The sequence below is a fragment of the Tenrec ecaudatus genome, chromosome 3 (assembly GCF_050624435.1).
Source record: "Tenrec ecaudatus isolate mTenEca1 chromosome 3, mTenEca1.hap1, whole genome shotgun sequence".
NCBI classification, from domain to species: domain Eukaryota; kingdom Metazoa; phylum Chordata; class Mammalia; order Afrosoricida; family Tenrecidae; genus Tenrec; species Tenrec ecaudatus.
In genome coordinates, this window is record NC_134532.1 from 147,157,738 (window position 1) to 147,178,671 (window position 20,934).

The following is a 20,934-nucleotide window of genomic DNA, read 5'->3' on the forward strand; positions in this document are numbered from 1 at the left end:
TGATCTAAGCATCAAACCCCCCTCTCTTCCCACTGTCTCCCTATCACAGCTAACTTTCTCACAGTTAATTTCAGAAAAATTAGCTTAAGGTTAGTATGTTTTCATGTTATATATCCAAAAATTATTTATTAACACAGTTGTTTCTGTTATAAAAATATTATTTTAGACAAATTGAGCATTTATAGGAACAGTTAAAAATTCTGCCAAGTCTCATGCTTCAGGTTTATCAGTATTGGATACCCTTACTTAGAGATAGGAGATAGTCAACATAGGGATGGTTTGTTTATATAAAGAAAATCAAGGTAGAATAGTTCACTCCTTTCACAAGGAGTCACAGTCCTAGCTGTACAAAGAAACTGTGTGAAGCTTTTCACAGCACTAGAATCTGGACCCTGTCATCTAGGAGGTGAGATCTGGATGTGTCAGTATTTAAAGAAGCAATAATAAATTGTACAGGTAATTGTGACATACAGCTCAGGTTGATAACTGGTTTGTTTTGTTAAGCCTTTGCTATTTGATTCTCTTTATTACTATACATTTATTGATACTCTTAGTTTAGAAGTGGAGTTTAGGGATTGTATTGCTGTTAGGCTCCTGCTTTGTAATGAATGTAGATGACTTCAGGGATGGGGGTTTCAGATTATCTGCATACAAGGGAAATAAGGGAGCCTGGGCAACTGCCTTAATAATGACTGACTTCACCATCTAGATCATTTGTGGGGTGTCACGAAACTTCTTTGAGACTGTCTTATTAGGTAATAGATAATTATGAAAGTGTTTTCTAACTATAATACTTATATTACTATTAGTAATTTCAAAATGTTGATAATGTACTAGCTTTTAGAAGGAACCCTTGTTAAGGCAGTGGTTAGAAGTTGAACTGCTAACCACAAGGTAAGCAATTCAAAACGATCAACCACTGCTTGAGAGAATGATAGGGCTTTCTACTTCTGTAGAGTTTCAGTCTCATAAACTTGGAGGGGCATTTCTACCTGTCCTATATAGGGTCACTATGAGTCGACATCGACTCAATGGCTGTGAGTTTACTTAGGCATAATAATTGTTATGTTTGTTTAAATGTTATCTAATTAAGACTATATTCAGGAACGCATTCATGATTTAAGTTGAAATAAAATTGAAGTCCCTTTTATTTCTGTGTGTTAACTGTTACCTGTGATTCAATATAATTGGATTAAATTGTTCTAACTTCTCTGAAACGATGTTGCATTGGCCAAACACATTAAAAGTGAGTCTACTCTGTTAGAGATAACAGGCAAATTCAAACCCTCCTGTATATTTGAAAGCCAAGAACTTTTTTTAAAAGACTGATTTTGTAACAATTTAGGGAGCCTTTCATTATTACAATGAAACTTGAATATAGGATTCTTTAGTAGACATTTAATCATTGGATAAGTTCTATTTGCAAGTATCTCTACATAAGCATTTAAAATACATTCATCTTTTCATATTTTTTTCTCTTGAATCCCCTAGCACCTAGTATGTTATCTTCTGATAATTTGTTAATAGGTGAAGAGAGCAGTAGTTTAAATGTGCAAGTGTGAGCATGCACAAACACACACACGTAAATAATATGTTGTGTAATTTTGAGAATATTATTTATTAAATTGAAAATATCTAAAATCAATCTCTTCTCCATTGGATAGAACTTTGGCTGACATTGGTTGAACTTCCAGCAATGTAATAAGCTTTTTTCTATAGAATATCATATGGCAGCACCTAACAGCAGCATTGTATAGATAGAGCTGTGATGCTAAAGGTTAATTTAGATCTAAAGATCTAAGGATGGGCATCAGATTAATCAAATCCCATAGAATTTTGTGCATACTTAACTCATCTGAATATCAATTTTTAAAAAAAGTACACATTTTAAGACTTACTAAAATTGCTTTTTTTCCTCTTCAAAATTTTAGGCCCACCCAAAATATTTGAGTTGTATTGCAATCAGCTGTTTTTTCTTAGCTGCCAAGACTGTTGAGGAAGACGAGGTAATGTTTTTTCTTTAATGATTAGTTAATGTCACTAATTTTAATCAAATTGTTATATGTTTGTCAAAACAAAATTGAAAATCTGTTTATTTTCTCTTCTCTCCCTCCTGGCCTTATCTTTGAGCAGAGAATTCCAGTTCTGAAAGTTTTGGCAAGAGACAGTTTCTGTGGATGTTCTTCATCTGAAATTCTGAGAATGGAGAGAATTATTCTGGATAAATTGAATTGGGATCTTCACACAGCCACACCATTGGATTTTCTCCACATTGTAAATATACCTGAGAAGTCTTTACATTTTTTTTATGTGAATGCGTAGTTGTGTTTAAGTACCTTGAAATATAGACTGCCTGCTCATTTGTTTTGTCTTGTTACTTAGGAAAAGGAAAAACTATTGAAATTATTACTGCAGAGGTGTCATTGAGCCCGTTTTAGTTCATAGCCAAAGAAAAGATGAAGATTTCTGATACATGTCAAATCCCTGAATTGCAGGTTTAGGAACTGAAAAATGCTTCCAATGTGATATCAGTTTCTGTAGACAGTTTATTTTGGTGATGAAACTAATACAGTGTTTCTGTAATTTTCAGTTCCATGCCATTGCAGTGTCCACAAGGCCTCAGTTACTCTTCAGTTTTCCCAAACCGAGCCCATCTCAACATTTGGCATTCCTTACCAAGCAACTCCTCCACTGTATGGCCTGCAACCAACTTCTGCAATTCAAAGGATCCATGCTTGCTCTGGCCATGGTTAGTTTGGAGATGGAGAAACTCATTCCTGATTGGCTTCCTCTCACAATTGAACTGCTTCAGAAAGCACAGGTGGGTCTTAATCTAATTAAATAATGTTCATTTTATTATAGTACATAGACTTACCAGATAGTTTATGGTTATAGGATTAGGATGGATAATTTCTTTAAAATTTTATGGATAAAACCCTATAATGGCAAATCATAAGAGGAGACAAAAAGAAATTAATGAAAAAGTTATAGCTTCCAGTATGGACTACCATTTGCTTTGACATAAAATAAAAATCTTGTCTACTGGACCAAGAAAATACATCATGATAAATGGAGGAAAGATGGAAGTAGGCAAAGATTTCATTTTATATGGTTCCACATGTTGATTGTAAAACCAATCTATTTTGTAAACTTTCATCCAATTACAATAGTAAGTTAAGGTTCACTCCAGAAAGGCTTGATAACTGAATCTAGAAATATATGAAGGAATGCATGAAAACCCCAACATTAAAACAAAGTATTTTATTCCTGGTTTTGTCAAGCTCACTTTTTTAAAATCACAAGCTCATTTTTTAAAAATAAAAAATATATCCTATCAGAGGTTCTTACTTATTGTTATAAAAATGAATGAAACTACTCTAATTCTTATTCTACCTTATCCCTGATTTTTAATTTTTTCTTCCTTCTGACCTTTTCCCTTAATTCCTGCTCTTTATCTCTGAGGGAGCTCTAGTGGCATAGTGGATACACATTGGGCTGATAACTACAGAACCACCAGCTACTCCTTGGGAGAAAGATGAGGCTTTCTGCTGCTATAAAGATTTACAGCATCAGAATCCAATAATGACAATTCTGCTCTGGCTAGTCTGAATCAGAATTGACTTGATGGCAATAAGAATCTCCACTGAAGAGATGAAACAGAGAGAAGGATGTAAAGACCCTCTAAACTGGAGACCAGACTGAACAAAAGTAGACATTGGCTTTAAAGTAGTGAAAAAAAGAGAATGTACCTCTTCTCTTACCAACTGCTTCAATACTTCACACTTATGATAGTTTTTTAAATTTTATCTATTTTGTGCATCAGCAAAATTGACAATAATAAATGCCAAGATGTGTGTGTGGCAAGAGTAATGCTGACTTTTTGGTTATGTGTCATCTTGCTTGGGCTTGGATTCTCAGTGGTTTGGCAATTGTGAAATGAAGTAATTTGACAGTTCATAATGATATAGTCATGCTCCCTTTTGTGATCTGTTTAGTTATCCTTCACTTTCCCTCAGCACAAATTTTGTATAACCTTGTTTTTGGAATTTAAACATGTCAATAAATGGGGAGAGGGTAATCTTTCATGGCGATATACAGTGTGTATTTCCATGTAAGAATTCTAATTCCAAGGAGATTATATTAGATCTACAGATATAGGCATAATTAGTAAGAACTTAGTAAGTAGGCTGGAGAACTATGTGCGTTTGAAGTAGAAAATGTAGGGGGAGAAAGGGGAAATGGTTTTATTGAACACAAGGTGAAAGTGGCCAGCACGGACGACAGAGAAGCCTACATTATCAACTTTGTGCTGTTGTTTTGTTTTTGTTTCTCTTTGTGGCTCAGATGGATAGCTCCCAGTTGATCCACTGTCGGGAGCTGGTGGCACATCACCTTTCTACTCTGCAGTCTTCCCTGCCTCTGAATTCCGTTTATGTCTACCGTCCCCTCAAGCACACCCTGGTAACCTGTGACAAAGGAGTGTTCAGATTACAGTCCTCCTCTGTCCCAGGCCCAGATTTCTCCAAGGACAACAGCAAACCAGAAGTGCCAGTCAGAGGCACAGCGGCCTTCTACCATCATCTCCCAGCTGCCAGTGGGTGCAAGCACACCTCGGCTAAACGCAAAGTAGAGGAAATGGAAGTGGATGACTTCTATGATGGGATTAAACGGCTCTATAATGAAGATAATGCTTCAGAAAATGTGGGTTCTGTGTGTAGCACTGATTTATCAAGGCAAGAGGGGCATGATTCCCCTTGTCCACCTTTACAGCCTGTTTCTGTCATGTAGTGTCAACAATTCTTACCTTCTAGTGCAAAACTAGAATAGGACAGGCTATTCTGGGAATGGGAACATGCAAAACCAGGAAAGGATATATATAAGGGATTAATACCTTAAGAGGCTGAATTGAAATGAGCCAGACGGGGGGGAAAAGCCTTGTTTACTGTGTGGCTAATTATTCAACATTTAAATACTCAAAAGACCAAAAAAAAGTATAAAAAATTTAAGAAAAAAATTTATAGTGATTGCCAGTTCTTCTGTTTTCTCTGCTGACATAATATTACTTGCCCCATGTCACCAAGTCATGATTCATGTTTTTAAAAGTTCCAAAACTTACAACTAGCAAACCTTATACCCAGCATCTTAATGTAATTATCCTCTTTGCTTTCTTCTTCGTTGAATACTTAATCAATTTTATGCATGTTTATCTATATACCCTGGCCTCCACTAAGCAGAAAACAATCCCCCCATTTTTTTAGCAACTTAGTGAATAATTGTTTGGATGACTGTCATAAATAATTCATGATTCAAATCTAAATTAGTCTGAATAACTTTGAAATTGTTTTATTTGAATCAGGTGATAAAAGAAAGACCCATAATAACCAAGTTGATTTTTAGTGTTTATCACATTTCGATTTCTAGAGTCTAGAAATAAAATTGATGCTTTTATTTTTGTTTATCTTAAAGTGAAACTTAAAAGTGGTATGTAATAAGGACATGTTTAGATTTGTTGAAATCTTTTTTTTGACATTTGTATAAAATTATTTGTGATAAAGTTAATATATCCAGGTGCTCACCAAAGAAACATGTATGGAAACAACTGAGGTTAGATTTTGTAATTGATCAGAATCCCCCACCCCCAAATTTATAATCAGTAGAAAAGACTGTCTAGATGTTGGGGCAGTTCTATGATTTGAATCTGTAACATGTAATAACTGAATTCAGTACCCAAATTTTATGTTGCTAGGATTTTCTCTATAAAAGTTATTCTCCTTCCTCCCCAGTCTGTCTATATGTTTTTCTGAATGACTTCTGGATCCTGGGCTCTCTGTGCAGTCTGAGAAGGTATTGCAGTCACAACCATGGCATGATCGATGGTAAAAAGCCTCTGGTAGCAATAAAAACGTTGTCCTTACTATTGTATCTGCTGTGCTTTTTTGCTTATGAAAAGGGGAAGAGGATCTTGATTGCTGCTTAGGTAAAGGAAAATGATAGAAATCCTAAGAATATGCATACTGAAAACAGGCAAAAAGGATTTGAATATGACTGAGGGGTTTAAAGGCTTTTTAGAAATAAGGATTTTAACTTTTTGATGTTTTCTTGGTGGACTATGGACCTCCCAAACAGTAAATTCTCGTCTTTTGGGGTCTGTTTATAAGGGTTGTCAGAGACTATGTCATTTGTTAGCCTGCTTTGCAAGTTTATCAAAAGAATGCTGAGGTCAACATTTGATTTTAATTTTGGTTTGAAGTAGCTGCCATTGCAATCCAGTTTAAGGAAAATCATTTACCCATATGAAGAATGAGGGGTCAGAAGGAGTATTAAAATTGAAGATGTGAAGCTCAGGAATTGGTTTAAAAAAAAAAAGATGCAGCTACCCGAGCACAATTGGTCTTACTCTGAGCAATAGAAGTTGACCCAAGAATAGGAGAACATGGGATATGTGTGGCTAATAAAAAACTTTATGAACATGAGACCAGAAGAGTACATTTTGATCATTCTGTAGAGGAATCCTGATAAGTGGGGTGGGGGTGGGGGGGATGTTCATGGACTTTCAGACATCTCCTGGAGCCATGAAGGCTGAGTGAACTGAAACTTGCTATGAAGTCATCTTCACTAAAACAAAAATAAATAGTTTAACCAGTAAAGACTATGTTGGGCATTGTGCTATTTTAAATCTCATAAATGTTCACTTTCCATCTTCATTTAAATTCTCCTTTATAATAAAGAGAGGAACTGCTCCTGCAATGTTTAATATTGCATGGTATTTAAGTCTGATATTAAACTTACTGCCATAGCAACAGGAAAAATGCTACATATAAAATTGCTTATCTAGGGAACTGAATTTTTCTCCTGGCATTTATTGGGGGGGATGGGGGTGGGGGAAGGACAGTGCTCCCAAATGCTAATGGAAAGGTCAGGTGTAACAGGTGTGTCAAATGTTCTTGACTCCTGGCTCTGGCTTTGCAGGGTGGCTGAGAATCTAAGCCTACATCACCATCTTGAAGGGAATTAGACATTGGTGTTTGCCTCTTTTCTCCTATATTGCTAGAACCAACCACTTCCTGGTGTCCTCTATGTTTGCTTCAAATGCTGGGATTTTGAAGCTTCTAGATCATTCATTCTGGAGTTCTTGAAGAAGGTAGGCTGTGCTTGAGCACGCCTACCCAAAGTAGCTCAGTGGCCTTTCACTTGAAATATGGTTAGGCCACTGATGATAATCAGCCAGAGTGGCAGGGGTGGGAGTGAGGAAGTAGATCAACCTAAAGCAAGTCATGCATTTGCAACTTTAACAAATGTTCTCACAGCCATCCCAGGAAATGATCCACCCCCCCAACCCCCCAGTTTACATTAGCAAATGGAAGGTTAGGGGAGTTGTCTAATGCTGAGTTCAACTCTTAAGATCATTTCAAGCTTTTATTCTTCCTACTTGACACCTGTTCTAACAGGCTATAAAGCCGGTTTGGTCTAACATGTAAATGTTACATTTATAAAGCCTTGATTTTATGTGTGTATCTGAGTGAAAATTAGTCTTTATAGTGTGTTAATTGGAGGCTAGCTCCTAATCTATTAGTGCTTTGAGTTTTGGTCACTAGATGGTGCTCCAAACTCCTTGGTTTTCCTGTGAATTCCAGTGCATTGTGTGACCTTTATAGGACAGTGTAGAACTGCCCCTGTGGGTTTCTGAGACTCATTCTTTACAGGAGTGGAATTCTAAGAGAAGATGAATTGTTCAGTATCTTAAAAATTGATGACTCATTTTTTATTGCTAAGCCAACATACCACATACAATGAAGTTTGTCACAACTTAGGGGGCCTGTATGAACAGGGCTGATCTTTCAAAGAAAACCCCTTGGATGGGATAGAGTTTGGGGCTGTCAAGTTGGTTGGTTTCAACTCCTGGCAACACTGGCCAGCCCTGCACCTCCCTCACAATTGTCACCTCTTGAGCCCCTTGTGGGAGCCACTATGCTTGTCTCTCTCACTGAGATAATTGCTGCTGGTGATTAAATCTCATACAAAACCAGTTTTACAAATTAAAACCCCATGTGAACTGTACAGTCCTAAAAAGCTAGCTAAAGGACAAGCCCTCAAACCTACCTGTTTTCTAAAGGAATTGGATTTAACCAATTATTAGGGCAGAAAAGATGAAGTGCAAATGAATAGCACGTTAAAGAATTAAATCTCATCCTCACAGCATGATCAGCTTAAAGGTGGTTACTATGTAATACGTAAAACCTCTATCAGCAGAGATATAATCACCCTTGAGAAATGTCTTGATGATATATAAAAGTGTCCTAAAAGATAACCAAGACTTCCATTTCACTTAGTGTATCAAGTATAAACACTTAGGAGCTCACAACTCAGGCAATTTATTTCGCAGGAGCTACAGAGTGAAGAATGAAGCAAGGGGACCTCTCAAATTCAAACTCCCAGTGGATTAACAATGAGGTGGCTAGAACACTGGGGCCACTGTTTTCTTGGGCACTGAATTATTTTGTTAAGATGCTCCAAAAAGAAGGGTGACAGTAGGCAAGTCACCTGAAAGGTGATGGCTAAGGCAAGGGGATCCTTTTTCTTTTCAGTAGCATCTCTGTTCCTCGGACAACTTGGCACAGAAAGGATTTTTCTTTTACTCTAATAAATGTGCATATGGAAGCGGGAGGGCCATGAGCTGATACTAAGGGCTCAAATAGAATATGTTTTGAAAATGAAAATAGCATGTAGAAATGTGCTTGACACGATGGATGTATGTATGGATTGTGATGAGTTATACAAGCCCCTAATAAAATGGCTTTTAATTGCCTATGAGCTATTCAGAGAGCCGAATGTGATTCACAGGACAAGGCTCCATCCTAAACACCTAACCTAGGCCTGGTGCGGAATACAGAATCAGAAAGTAGTAGAGGCAGGGGCTCGGGCGGGGCGGGGCGGCGCGGGTAGATGGACATGAATAAAGGTAAAGGGGGGCTAAATTTTCAATCCTCGAGTTCTCAAAGCATTGAGACAAGGCCTGGGTAAGCCCAACTTTGTAGGGTGCCTACCCCTCATTTCACTTATTCTGGTGGTGGGACAGAGCAATCTTTTATAATAGCTTCTGTCTTCCTGATCGAAATAACCTATTTGGACAAGAAGATTCACTAGTGAACTGACAGCCAAACTATTTCATCTTAGAATCAGCTACTAGTCAGAATGCCATCATGCTTGGATCCAGTCACTGGTCATGGAAGCAGCAGTCAGGAGATCAAACGGTGCATTTTATTCAATGTGCTGTCCCAAACCTCTTTACAATGTTGAAGAGCAAGGATTGTTATGTGGAGGACTAAAGTGTGCCGGACTCAAGCCATGATATTCAACTGTCTCATGCTTGTGAGATATTGAATAAGGAAGACCAAAGAACAATTGATGCATTTGAATTGTGTTGGTGAGGAATCTTGAAAACACCAATGGACTGCTATAGGAACAAACAAATCTTGTCTTGGGAAAAGTACCGCCCGAATGTTCCTTTGAAGCAAGGATGGTGAGAATTCATCTCACATACTTGGACATGTCTAGAGAGACCGTCCCTGGAGAAGGAAGGATAGCATACTTGTTAAAGTAGAGGAAGATTGAAAAAGACTCTTGGCAGGATGGATTGCTTGGCAACAGTGGCTGCCAACCATGGGCATAAACATAACTGGAGGTGGTGCAAGACAGGAGGGCAGTGTTTTGTTCTGTTGTACATGAAGTTGCTATGAGTCACAACCAATTCTACAGTACCTAACATGTAGGTACTAACACTAGTAGTCAGAAAGAGGGAAATTGGAAAAGGAGGTGAACTCACAATTAAGCACATGTCGTCTCTGCACCAGCCCTGAGCTGCAAACCCAGAGGTACATGGTTTCAGCCTACCAGCTAGCTGCTCTGAAGGAGAAGGATGTGACTGCTGTAAAGGTTGAGTCTTGGAGACCCTGAAGGGCAGTTCCACTCTGAAAGTATGAGCAGAAACTGGCTTGATGTCAGTGTTGCTTTAATACCGTGGCCTTAATTCAAGCACAAGAACCTTGGCAATAAGCCACATTGCTTTCACTGTCAGCCTCCAGGGTGGGAAGATGATAGAAACCTGTCCAAAAATGCTGCTGTGGCAAAACTAGAAACCTGTACCTGATGCTCCATCTTTGAAGGTTACACACTCCTGGAGCATGTTCCCATCTCTCCAACCTCTCTTGCAGAGCCCTGCAGGCTGACTTACACCAGGTCAAAGCAGCAGCTGTGGCATCACGGGACTCATCATTTCAATGTTGAATTTGGGACAAATGACACCTGAAGAAGTAAGATCCAATCAAAGTCTTATAGGACGGTCTTTGCTATCTTCAAGAATGAACAAGAACATTGTCATAATGGAAAATAATTCCCTGGCACAACTTTCTGGTCTTTTTCCCACCAATGTAATTTTCCATTTTCTCAAGCCTTACAGTCAGCCTCTGTGGGCATTGTGTGTCCTTTGAGATCTATCAAGACTACCCCCTTTGGAGCATCTCAATAGCTACCACAATCTGAGCTGAACTCTATGCCTTGGAACTTAACTGGCCCAACAAATCCCCACCTTAGCCGGTTTTGATTGGATCTTTTTTTAAGGCACCCTAGAGAGAATAAGACAAGCATACTACTGGAAGAGCTTGTTTGTAGCCACCCATGGATCTCAGAGACATGCTTAGACATGTTTTGTTTGGGATACTTTCATCCATGTATGACCTGGAACTCCAGTAGCAATACTTTTTGGCTTGTCTTCGTAGTCATGAGAAGTAAAGTATTCTGTGTAAACCATCATTTAAAATGATTCACCATCATTGACATAAAGTGACACTGTGTACTTTTTCAGATATTAACTGCTTATCCTACCAATAAGCAAAAATACATACACTGAGAAGAGAAATGGAATCAATTTTTTGGTCAAACATTGAAAGATGACCTATTTTCCTCTACTCCGGCTCAGTGCAAACTGACTCAGCACAGTGCCAAGCTGAGCGACTCGACTACACCTGTAAGCAGGCAGGCAGAAACTGCACTGAAAGTGGTGTTTTCTAAAGGCTGAAAATTTAAAAGTCAGTTACCAATGCAACTGGTTCAGATGGTTCATTTCTTGCTTTCTTACAACTGATGGGATAAGCAGATTATCTTAATAAATTTAAAACGATCCGTGGAATGACTGGTCAGTCAAAACTCAAAAGCCTAACACCATCAACACTGAGAAAATGAACCACCTGAGATAAAATGGCAAGTCCATGGTAATCCATCCTTGGAGAGGTGGCAATCCAGTTAGCCGGTGGAGTTCATGACCAGCTCTTCCCAAGTAACTGCAGAGGCCAGCCTGCTTAATAGAACTTCTGCCCCACCTCATTCCCATCAAGATAATGGCTATACAACTCCCTCTAACCTGGCTTTCTTCTGTGAAGATTTACAGTCCTGTCCTACGGGATCGCTAGGAGTTAGATTCGCCTCGATGGCAGTGGGTTTTGGTTTTAATCTGGACTTAAGGAAAAACAGTAGGAGCTAGATCATACATTTCCCTACCTTAGAAAGGTAACTGCCAGATTCCTAACTACTACTACTACCAAAAAAATACCCTTACAATCTGATGTGGAATTTGGAGTGTTTACAATATATGATAGGATAAGGTTAGTACTAAAATGAGTGTTAGAAGACAGCTCACCGTACTTATTCACACTGTCATATGAAAGGGATGGATGGCTCTTACGTTTTGATGACAATGTTACAATTAAGATTTATTAGGTTCTGAGGAGAGAAACCTTGCCAGCTTGCTCCTCTCCAAGATCTTTCCAGGAACCAAATGATTCACGGGCAGGACTCGTGTCTTGCTGCCAACAGAGGCATGCCACCATTCTTACATAGAAATGCTGAGGATCGTGACTCAATGCAACCCCACAGTGCTTTCATGACACCTCAACCACCGGACTGAAAAGGGAAATGGGAAATCGGCAAAGATTATAGAGAAGCAATGGAATGAAAGGGTAACTTAAGCAGCAGGTGTATGTTCTAAAGTAGGAATAGGAAAATTGGTTCGTAACTCTGAATTCCTCAGCGGTTGGTTCGTAACTCTGAATTCCTCAGCGGTGACTGCTCAGTAAAGCAGCGCTGAATCTGAGGCCTCTGAAACAGAAGTGCATGATGAGAAAGCAGACTCCTCTAACTGGCAGAAAGGGGGGTGGGGTGGTGGTGGTGGTGGTGGTGGTGGTGGTGGTGGTGGTGTGTGTGTGTGTGTGTGTGTGTGTGTGTGTGTGTGTGCGCGCTTTCAGCGGTCTCATCATAAGACTGATTTCTAGCAGGGTTTCCTGGGTTGTGGTCGTTTCCAGCTCTCAGAAGAAAGCTATCTGTGGACTGAACAGACAATGCGGGTCAGAACTAGTTAGCAAGACTGCTGTGTGGGGCAGGAGGTGTTCTTGTTCAGGGTTCATTGCCTATGGTTCAGGACGCATCTGTACTGAGTTAAAAAAAAAAAAGACACAAGAGAGAGCTACACAATAAATAAAAAGGCAGGGATGGCCCAGGATGTTATTTGAAGGTATCTTTAAATATAAAGTGAGCCCTGGAGGCAAGAAAAAGACTCATCTATCAACATTGACACAATTTAAACATGATTAAGACTCGTAGGTCAAAACCCCAGTGACGACAAAGGGATTTGTTGTATCTGAGATGGAGCGAAATCTTCGGCATAATTCTGTCCTGTAATGTTCACTTACATTTTCTCCTGGAAGTGAGCTTAAGATGGGCAGAATTTTAATACCAAAATTAAATCCGAATAAGCAATACATAAAACAGAACTGTCTGGCTAGATTTCTTTTTCCTCCCTCCAAAAAAAAAAAAAATCCCAGACCCCAAACAACTTATAGAAGGATGGATGTGAAAAAATAAAAAGTCAACTACAACAACAGAGGTTCCCGAATTTAAAGGAAGGATGCCCACTTCTCTGTCAAGAGGCAGATGGTCAGCTGAAAAATAAGAACATTGCATCAGTAGAACACTCCAAACTTAGGGAAAAAGGCAGTCATCTGTTCATGCAATACTACGTTTTTTAAAAGAAACCCCCCCCCAAAGATTCAAAACCACCCCTGAAATCTAGTGAAAGGAAAATTTTGCCCAGAACTTATGATCTGATGTCTGAAGATCCAGATGAGGCTATTCTGAGAGTCGCTGCCATGGGGCCGAGAGGTGTGACGTCAGCATTAGATCAAGTTTATAGGCCCTATAGGGGTGACCAACTCAGGTTGGGGTACATGCTGTCTTCGGTCCCTGAGTTCTTGGACAACAGCTAAGCAAGAGACCTCAGTACACGACTACTTTAGGTCTACTCTTAGCCAAGTTCTTTGATTCAATTTTTTTTCTCCATTTAATTACTATCATGAAATGAAACTATTTTGGGTAGTGAGAAGACCCTTCAGTATCCACTGGGGGCAGTAGTTTGTAAACATGACAATTGACAAATGCGAACAGTAGTGCAATATTCAACCCAGACATTAAAAGAATAGGCGATGGTGGAAATGAGGTAACTCTTCCCCAACACGTGTGAACAGACAGCTCCTGCTCTTCTAATGCTCTATGTCCATTAGGAGAGAGTAGGGCTTGTCAACAGCATGGTTACATAAAGAAGAAGCTACAGAAGAAAAAAAAGAAAGATTCAGATTCAAATTTGATTCTTAAAGTCTTAAAAAAAAGTCAAATTAAAAAAAATTTTAAAGGAGAGTTTCTACAGTAAGCTGTGAACGAACAGCAATGTGTCAGTTACAAGGGCAATGGGACCCAACAGGGAAGAAGGGGGTCCCTCAGCAAGCCAGGGCAATGGGCTGTCGGGGGCAGAGGATGGGCATGGGGAAGAAAGGGTGGCAGAGGTGGTATGTGACACACAGAACACCACAATACAACTGTTTTGGAAAAGTGGGGGCTGCCCAGAGTCCCATTTGCGGTCCTCCGGGTGAGGCAGGGAAGCAGGAGACGCACGCTTAAACCGGCTGCTTTTCCCCAAGACAATCAGCATGTACCCATGCCCATCCAAGCAGCAATGCAAAGAACTCACAAACGGGCACACGGAACAATGTTTGGGTAAAAATATATTTTCCCCGACTTTATGTCTTGGCACTATTGATAAATGCATAGGTTACCTGTCCATCACGCTCCTACCTTAATAGACACCAAATTACTAAGCTCATTTGCTAAATGATTACTTCCATACTCGAAACAATGATATGTTTCACATCAATACAATTATTTGTTTTTTTTTAAAAAAGACAAGTCTAACATGCAGCTTACATACATGAAAATTCTGCATTAACATTGAAAGTAGATTATACAAGAGTTTTAGAAAACACAATGGTTATTTCCAAACAGTAAAATGACAATGATCTACAACTACAGTTTAAGGCATATCCGCATATTTGAAAGTAAGAAATGGACAAAGTACTAAGGCTGTTCACAGCTTAATGTTCAATTTGCTTTTTTAAAATTTCCTTCAAGACCTACATTCACTCTAGACATTGTAGGTCATCATTTCCACTAAAGAATCATCCCATCTGGGTCTTGTCAATGGAACTAGCGTGTTGGGAAACTGAGACTTGATGATTAACACACTTGCAAATGGCAACGCAGAGAGAGTTCTGAGTGGACAGTTTGGGTCGGACCACACAGACAGTACAATGTGGGTTGGTAGCAGCTGAAAAACCTAACGGACCAGTTTGCATTTGAAACACCTGCAGATACGGCAAGAAACCAAGTCTACTCTTTTGAGGTTGCCCCCAATACGGAGGAAGAGTGTTATTGCTGGTGTGATTCGAAGCAGAGTAGGAGGAGAATAAGTAATCGATGCCCAGTGCCACAGTAAATGACCCCCTTGGCTGGGATGCCCTTTCTTGACCAAACTTTGGCCAAGAGAGATCCTAGGCTGGGAAAAGGGTCTCTGAGCTGCCAACCAGTTCTCATCAATGTTTTCCCGTCATGCCCTTCAGCATCCAGTTGTTATCGATAGCTAGGCTATAGTCCAAAGCAAGTAAAAAAGGTGGCCTTTTTTGTTGAACAAAAGAACAGAATATGGGAGGGATGGGGAAGGGGGTGATCACTGCTAACAGCACAATGGAGAGGTCATTACGATCCCCAAAAGTGTATGTAGTCAAAATAGCAGCCTTGTATTAAAAACAACCAACCAAGCTTGCCTCTGGATTTCCTCCAGTTAAAAAACGCGCTTTCTGATTCCAACTTTATTTACATCACCAACCACGGTCATTACCAAGACTGACTCTGCAATATCCACTGTTGCCCAAGACACTGTGTAGAACGCAGGCGGGCAGTAGTAATTTCTGACTCACATTGATATCAAGGGAAAGATGACTCTGTGGTTCTTATGAAAATGATATAAATGTGGTCACTTTAAATGTATTTAGTTGGGGCTCTTAAACCATGGCTTCCTAAACCCCTTCAAAAAAGGAAAAAGAAAATCCACCATCCCACATTTGTTCTTATTTTTAAAAGCAGAGAGATCTCCACGGTTTCTCATACCGTACTTACATGCAGAGGCGAAAGCACATCCAATTAGCTTTGAGGGGATCATTTATTCCGTGCAGAGCCAAGGACTACTGTGAAGAAAGGCACAGACACAGAAAGAAAACGAGAAGAGCAGCAATAACAAACTAAACAGGGCGGGGGGGAGTGGTAGAAAGAGTTTAGAAGGAATATATTAAAAAACTAAAAAGGAAAGAAAAAGTATATCTTTCTTTTGGCTTTTTATTCCCTGGCTCTCCACGAGACTTATTATAAAAACTTAATGCAAGAAAAAAAAATGCAATCAATTAATAGTCATGGAATCAAAAAGTCAGTCGGATGCCTTCCGCTGCTAGGCCCATTTGAAAAAAGGCTTTAGTGGTGCAAGAAACCATTTCCAAGTCTGTCTCCCGGGGCAGGGGCACCAAAAAGCTCACGCAAGCAGTGACTGGAACAAGCAAGCAAGCCTTCAAGCTTTGGGCTGGTGCACAGCAGCGCAGGAGCAGATGCGGCCCGCAGTTCGAATCAGCATGCCACCTCACACGGGGCCACTCCAGCGCACGCCTGAAATCACGGAACCAATTTGGTGGCGTGACTCCCACGCCCATCTTGATTTCACTATCGCTAAGCAGTATAGTGCTTCTGCTTGGCCATTTCCATCCCAGTTTAGGTAGGGCGTCACTGAAACGGGGTTCCTGATTGTGGCTACTCAGGCCCACATCAGTGGATACGAGTGTGCTAGAGAACAGAGGCAATTACTGTTGTTTTCCAGCCGCCACCTTTGGGGTGAGCACGCGAGCAAGTCATGAAGAGGGGCAGAGAGTGGCCGCGGAGTGAGCGGATGGGCCAGGCACAGGTGAATTCCACCTAATTTGATGAAGCGCTAGCCAGAAGAAAAAAGGCAGAAAGTCGGGGTGAACAATCAGGCTCGTGAGCAACATTATCAGTTCGAGGTGATGATGGCGGAGTTGGAGAGTTGGTCTTGTTTGTTGACTAAGAGACCAGGCAAGGATAAGCGTCAGAGCGGAGTGACAGAGAGAAGGGGGATGTGCAGGGGCTTCATCGCCCACCCCTACCTCACCCCCCAAAAATGGATGGAAATGGCTCCTTATCTTTCAATTCCATTTTCCTACCCACTTTTGGAAACTCTCTCCCATGCCCTTCTCCAGACTAATCAGTATGGAGTCTACATCTGGCTGTGTGCAGACCATGATGAATGCGGCAGCGTGATGGGACGAAGGCTGGGTAACATGGCATAACCTTGCTGTGTGGCTCTGTCCTAACCGCCTTGATGAGGTTCCAATGCTTCATTTCAAGCGGCCTTGGATGCAAAGAGCAAGCGGGGCAGGTTGTGAAGGAAATGGTGTGGGAAATGACCAGGTTTGATTAACCTGGCTTTTCTACTTCTCTTTACAAACCCCAAGGGAGCTTGAAAAGGTTCGTGGAAAAATGCAATGAAGAGATCATGGGATTTTCCTATGAACTTTGTGAAGCTCTCCCCACGCCCCCTTCCCCCTTCCTATCCCCCCATATGGAATGGGCATGAAGCAAGGACACTGGATGTGAAGCTCAGCTTCCCACTTGCTGGAGTTGCTGCATTTGTTCTCATTTCTACCTGAAAAGACAAGGTCTTCCCAAGTGTGTGCTGCAGACGACACGCGGAGTTGGAGAGCTGTCGTCTAAAAAACCTTTTCCATGGGAAGAACTTATGGAAATGTTCTCCCCCGTGTGTAGGGGAACATTTGATTAGAACTTGTCCTGACTGCCTGGGCTTCCTCACAAGGGCCCTCTCCCCTCAAGCCTCTGGGAACCAACTCAGCTGTGCGGATGAAAGAGTCCTTCTCTTGGGTGACCAGTGGGCTCTGGAAATGCCATCAGCCCTAAGAGAAGCTTCTTCTACTAGGCAATTGTCTATGAGCCTCTGATCCGTGAAAAGATCAAGGTTGGTTAGTTCATAAGGGAACGCAGTCACATGGTTTTGTGGGGGGCAATCCTGCCCACCAGGATTTGTGATAGGGGTTCAGCTACAGGAGAACTGTTTAAGGAGATGATTGTGAAAAAATCTATAAATCCAGGCCAAATACTGCTCTTGATAAAGTCAAAAACCTCCCAGCGCATGTCAAATCTGCTTCTGTACTGATCTGCCTACGGACAAATCTACCTGTGCTTGGGGGCAAGTGGCAATGTGCATTCGGGGATTGTGCGTTGTCGGAGAGGAGCGATGGAGAAAATGCAAGATGTTGTCAGGACTATTCAGGTGTTTGAGTTCAGCTGCTGAGGGCTGAGGCATTTTCACGGTAGAGGTACCTCCTGTCCTCCTCCAAAGTCACATACTAGTGACAGGCATGCACAGCGCTGCCACTCTGAACAGGCAGAAGAGGCAAATCATTTGCATTCCAGTCCAGCCTCCCAGAGCCTCTGCTGCCATTCTCTCCGTCTACCACGTGCCGCCGCCCAACAACATCCAGCTCGAGGGGTTAATCGTTATTGGCATTGGGGGAAGGGGGAAAAAACACAAACCAAACCCAAAAGAAGCCATGTCTAGATCTATTGTAAAACAAAAGGGCACAGATGGCAGACACAATATTACTGCAAAAGCAGGTGAATGCGGGACCATCCTTGGCTTGCCAGGCTTTATGTGAAGCTTGCACTGCAAGTTAAAAAACAAAACAAACGTTAGAAACAATAACAAATAAAAAGGAAAGGAGAAACTCAGGGCGCCAGCACCAGCATTCAGTGACGGTGAATGCCCATGCAATGATGATGGAACGGACGGAAAACTTAAAAAAAAAGAATCCAAGGCGCCTGTTCTACGTGACAAGCAAAAGCAAAATTTTAAGATTGAATTAAAGGCCACGTGGTTAGTTTTCATTCGCACGTGATTTAGAATTCCCCCGTGACTTCTTGAAACCAGTGTATGGTCCTCAATGGGAGGATCCACTGTTGGATTTTTTTCCCCCAATATATACCATTATTTATTTGGACCTCTCCATCTTCCACTTCTGAAAGAGCTGCTGAAGGAGTCAGGGAATAAACAAGCGCACAGGAGAAACTGCAAAAGCCAGAACCTGTCAGAAAAGGAGATCTCAAATACTTCCCACAGGGAGAGAAGTGGTCAGCCTGGACCCGGGTCAAAGGCGCGAACCTCGAGACCCAGGAAAACACAGCAGTCCCATAGCGGCTGCTGCTCCCACCGGCTGCACTGCCCAGTAAAGGTCTTTGTGCAGTTAACGTGAAGGGATACTTTAAGTAGCTTGGAGATTGAAAAATAGCAGATGGAAAACATGCTATTAATCTACTTGGGAAGGGGGAAAAACCACAAAAGAGAGAATCATCACACGGTTAAAGCTACAGCCGTGGCAGGCGCCGTCTTCCTCGTTTAGGTAGAAAGCAATGCCAAGCCCCAGTTCACAGCATGACGGGTTCTAATGGTAGGCTAGGTACAAAACATGCACCTTTATTCCTTAGCAAGAATCAAACGACTTAAAAGAAAAAAGATGAGTGGATGGCAGAGCAAACGGCAGTTACTGGATGCTGGGAAGAGTTTTAAAATGATGTGTTTTACAACTTTCTTTTGGCGTGGATGCACTGTCACCAGCAGAGATCTGCAGGTGCCTGTGTGGGCCGTTTCCAGGGCGGATGAAGGCTGTCCACTGGACAACTTACCCTTGGCCAGAGCCACCACTTGCTGTAGCCGAATCAAGGGGAGTGAGTTGGTGGGCAGAGGTGGCAGGAGGTGGGGGCTGGCTAATGGCAGTGCCAGGATTAGTTCTCCTTGGTCTGTAATCTTACAAAATGTTACATGCTCTCAGGCCGCTACAGGTCAAGTAGAAGGGTAAAGTCTTACCTACATTAAAAAGGGAGCATTTCATTAGAACAGAAGGGGGTAGAAACAAAGCAGACTTTGTAAGTATTAGAACATCTACGTGGAGATCTGAGGGTGAAGCAAAGCAGGGAAATGTCTCAGCATCTCCTTTTGTCCCTTCCTAGCTAGAGCAAAACTACCCCCTAGGCGGCGCAGGTGGTGACTCTCGCGAGCTTCTCTTCCAGCTTAGCTCTAAGCTGCGCTGGTTACCCTGGTTACTGCCTTTCTGTGGTCCTCTCGAACCCAAGCGCTCCAACTGGCCCTGGCAGTAAGGAGTGCGGTTTTTAGTTTCCTTTCGTACCTAAGGCCTCCAAAGGATGTTTGCTACTTCCACGGTACAAATGGAAGTGTGTCTAACTAGAAGCCTAGAAGTTACACTTAAAAATGTTTTTAAAAAGAAAAGTGTTTGCTATCATGTGCCAGGCCTGTAACCTGTTTTGAGTCAAAATATGTTTAATTACATTAATTAGAAAGGAGACAACACATGCCTCTCTGTGTGTGTACGCAGGCACGCAGGCATGCATGCACCCATCTGTCGTTATCTTGGCTGAGTTTGGATCTTAACACTACAGTGCGCAATGGCAATATTTAGAAGTGGGCTTTCATGTTTTCCGCGCTGTTCCTTCTGGACCCCTCTGCTCGAACGTCAATTTTAGTCTCCAATACCCTCCCGACCTGTGTGGCTACCAAAGACTTCCCTGTACGGGATTAGAGTCTAGACCCAAAGTGGGTGGTGCTGCCCCCTGGGGGTGGGGCGCTGGAATGATTCCCCGGGGCTGCAAAAGCAGATAACACCCTGTCCTGCATTATGGGCTATTGTACAATTAAATTGCCAGGAGCATGCTGAGTAATTGTTTTTCCCTGAAAAGGGGTAGTAGACCAAATAAATTTGGGAACCCCTAATTTAGACCACAGGTCAGCAAACTGCGGCTTGGGCACATATATGTGGTTCTGAAGAAAAACAAGATGAAAATAAAACTATAATTCAGATCATGGTACTCTTATTTGTTTGTAAAAATGTATTTATGGCTCTCCAATAATTTTGGAATTGTTGTGAGGAACAGGTTTGGCTCTTCTGTCTCCAAAGTTGCTGGGCCCTGATCTGGACGTAACTCTCTGAAGCAATTCGGCCAGCAGAACTAAATGTCAGGCCCTTGGGCCCCTCTGGACACATTCCAGTCACACCTTACCCATCCACACCAACTCCCTCCATGACTGCTTGGAAACCATGCCTGCCCCCCTGCCCTCTGACACACGCTTGGTCTGCTGGCCCAGGCCTGGGAATGTCAGAGTCTGGAGGGCAGAAGCTAAACTTTCCTGGGCCTGTCCTAGTAGCCATGCATTTTGGCTTTGCCCATAGTGAGGTCCTGCAGGGGAGCTTCCTTACTGCACCCTAACCAACGCTACCTGTGCACCTGCTCCCCTGCGGACAGACTCCATCAACGTGCAGAGACTCCAGCCTTAGGGATTATATTTTTCAAGAATATACTCTTCTGCCTGCCAGAGTACCATCGTTTTTGTTGTTTATAGTGACCAGCTGTTTC

General features: G+C 41.6%; 2 protein-coding genes across 8 annotated transcripts in view; one reads left to right on the forward strand and one right to left on the reverse strand.

Moving 5' to 3' along the window:
• CCNI (cyclin I) overlaps nt 1–5,922 on the forward strand; it is a 35,653-nt gene extending 29,731 nt beyond the window's left edge. For all 4 annotated transcript variants that reach the window (XM_075544164.1, XM_075544167.1, XM_075544165.1 and 1 more), the window contains 4 exons: nt 1,932–2,006; nt 2,134–2,274; nt 2,591–2,821; nt 4,345–5,922. In XM_075544164.1, coding sequence (XP_075400279.1) covers nt 1,932–2,006; nt 2,134–2,274; nt 2,591–2,821; nt 4,345–4,788 — 891 coding nt within the window. In that variant the 3' untranslated portion in view covers nt 4,789–5,922. The remainder of the gene's footprint in view (nt 1–1,931; nt 2,007–2,133; nt 2,275–2,590; nt 2,822–4,344) is intronic.
• Nucleotides 4,651–20,934, reverse strand: part of SEPTIN11 (septin 11) — a 121,469-nt gene continuing 105,185 nt past the window's right edge. Inside the window, exon 10 of one of the 4 annotated variants that reach the window (XM_075544159.1) lies at nt 4,651–10,302. In XM_075544159.1, coding sequence (XP_075400274.1) covers nt 10,275–10,302 — 28 coding nt within the window. In that variant the 3' untranslated portion in view covers nt 4,651–10,274. Of the gene's footprint in view, nt 10,303–12,522; nt 12,990–13,064; nt 13,652–14,087; nt 18,176–20,934 lie in introns of those variants that run through there. The other 3 variants (XM_075544163.1, XM_075544161.1, XM_075544160.1) reach the window with 3 other exon arrangements.